The sequence below is a fragment of the Pundamilia nyererei genome, unplaced genomic scaffold (genome assembly GCF_000239375.1).
Source record: "Pundamilia nyererei isolate P.nyererei 1_Seehausen unplaced genomic scaffold, PunNye1.0 scaffold00290, whole genome shotgun sequence".
Classification (NCBI taxonomy): domain Eukaryota; kingdom Metazoa; phylum Chordata; class Actinopteri; order Cichliformes; family Cichlidae; genus Pundamilia; species Pundamilia nyererei.
The window spans coordinates 582,908-584,987 of NW_005187691.1; the positions used below are offsets into that span (position 1 = coordinate 582,908).

At 38.6% G+C, this 2,080-nt stretch overlaps 1 protein-coding gene across 1 annotated transcript in view; it reads right to left on the reverse strand.

The window, feature by feature from the left end:
- The window catches only part of coa3b (cytochrome C oxidase assembly factor 3b), a 3,186-nt gene extending 1,344 nt beyond the window's left edge, over nucleotides 1-1,842 (reverse strand). The window contains exon 1 of the mRNA XM_005750854.2: nucleotides 1,600-1,842. Coding sequence (XP_005750911.1) covers nucleotides 1,600-1,759 — 160 coding nt within the window. The 5' untranslated portion in view covers nucleotides 1,760-1,842. The remainder of the gene's footprint in view (nucleotides 1-1,599) is intronic.
- Nucleotides 1,843-2,080: the final 238 nt, after the last annotated feature.

Here is a 2,080-nt window from a genome sequence, read left to right on the forward strand (position 1 = left end):
GCAGTATCTTAGCTGTTCCCAGGACTGCGCTCTTCTGGACAGAGATCTCCGATGTTATTCCCGGGATCTGCTGGAGCCACTCGCCTAGTTTGGGAGTCACCGCACCTAGTGCTCCGATTACCACGGAGCACTAGGTGCGGTGTATATATATATATATATTCTATTAAATGCACCTACTGGACTGGAGGAAGCAATTAGAACAGGTACATCCAAGCCATTTTACATGATGGGCCAGAAACAGCCCACTTTGATTTTAAGTGGGCTGGACCAGTGAAACTCGTCTTTCTGTCAGTGTAAAGAAGCTTAAATACACTTTTAATCCTCACGATATCTTAATAAATAAATACTGTTGTAGAAAATAAAAGGAATTTCTCAGCATGACATTCTGGGCTTAAATTATAAGAAGTAAATATGAACAGTTCCACACTATCCTGTAAATATAAAATAAAAAGTATCGTAGGTTTTTGTTTTTTTTTATTCAGACAAAACTTTTTTCTCCTTTCTATATTTTTTATATTTCTATAGCAGATAATGGAAAAAACATAAACGTTCCCATCATTCCTTTGTAAAATCTATTACATTTATGTACCTAAAACAGCTAAATGTTTATCAGTAAACATAAAGTTGTAAAATTACAGTCAAAAGTTCAAAAGGTATGCCCTCCTTTTCCAAAACTCTCCAGTGAAGTCAGATAAAAGCCTTTACCAGGCCAGTTGTGGCCCCTGCACCTTATGTTTGATACCCCTACATTAGAACATTAAAGGTTTAGAGATTACTGAACCTTTTATTGAAATGTAACTAAAAATGTTGTACTTATTTATTAACATGTACTGCAAAGGGCTTGCAGCAGGACTAACACAACTACATTTTTTCGTGTTGTCATAACACAAAAAACACAACACTCTCTCACCTGCCCTTTAACACTAAACTAAGAGGGCATCATGTCACATGTTTAGGGCAGGGTGATTTTGTTCTGCCATAGTGGACAGCTGTCAGGCTATCCATCCGATCCCCTTAACTACGACGTTTCACATATATCACTATAAATCTGAAGCAATAGAACAACGATCGGTGATTTCTCGTCAGTAGCAAAAGTCATCATCTGCAGTTAGAGACTAAATATTTTCATAGTGTGTTTCTTTCTTGTCCATAAATCAAAGCACAACATTGTTTTTTAACGGGTTAAAAACAAATAAAAACTGAATGCGGTGACTTCTCCCTAAAATTAAATGCATTCACAGAGCTAGTTTCAACAAGTAACATTTGTTATGCTGCCTGTGCATTATTTATAATTCTGTTTTGTGTTATAAATAAATTTAAGTGCACTCAGTTTTTTTAACAGGTCTGATGACCAACTCTGTTAAACAGACTGTATCTTTAATAAAGTGCAATATTTACATTTTTAAGCTGAATTTGCAGACCCGCACATTTACACTACTGTGAACACATCCCGATGAACTGCTCTGCATTCCCATCACGGGGTCTGTAAGTCTGCTTGTTAAACCTCACCTCTCCCCTTTCTCTGAGGAGTGCTGAACACATGGACTAAGCACCCAAACACTCCTGTCATTCACTCTTTAAGCGACCTGTGAAGGATACAGATGCCGACCACAAAAGCTCCTATAGACAAGCCTGTCAGCAGGTTGCGGGTTCGGATCTGAGCTGCATTTTTCTTCCAGAAATCGAGATTCTTTCGGTGGCGGATGAGTTGTTCCTCCGCCGCTGTTAGTCTGGGTTTATCAGCTCCTTCCTGAGACATGACTTTGTTCGCTGCTCGAAAGGGAAGTGTCGCGTAAACCGGAACGGCACTTCTTCCTTGTATTGTTTATTGGCGATTGGCAAACAGCAAAATGGTTCATTACCGCCACCGACTGGTGTGGAGTGTGCAATGACAGAAAAAACCCACCAAAAAATTCAAATCGTTCCCAAACAAATGAGTCTGCCCTAAAAACCAAAATATGGTCTGAAAACTTTCACTTCTCGAGTTCTTATGAAATAAATCAACCAAGTCCAATTTCACTTTCATATCGACAAGCTTTTTGATCAGTTATCATCTTTCAGCATCATAATTCTGACAATG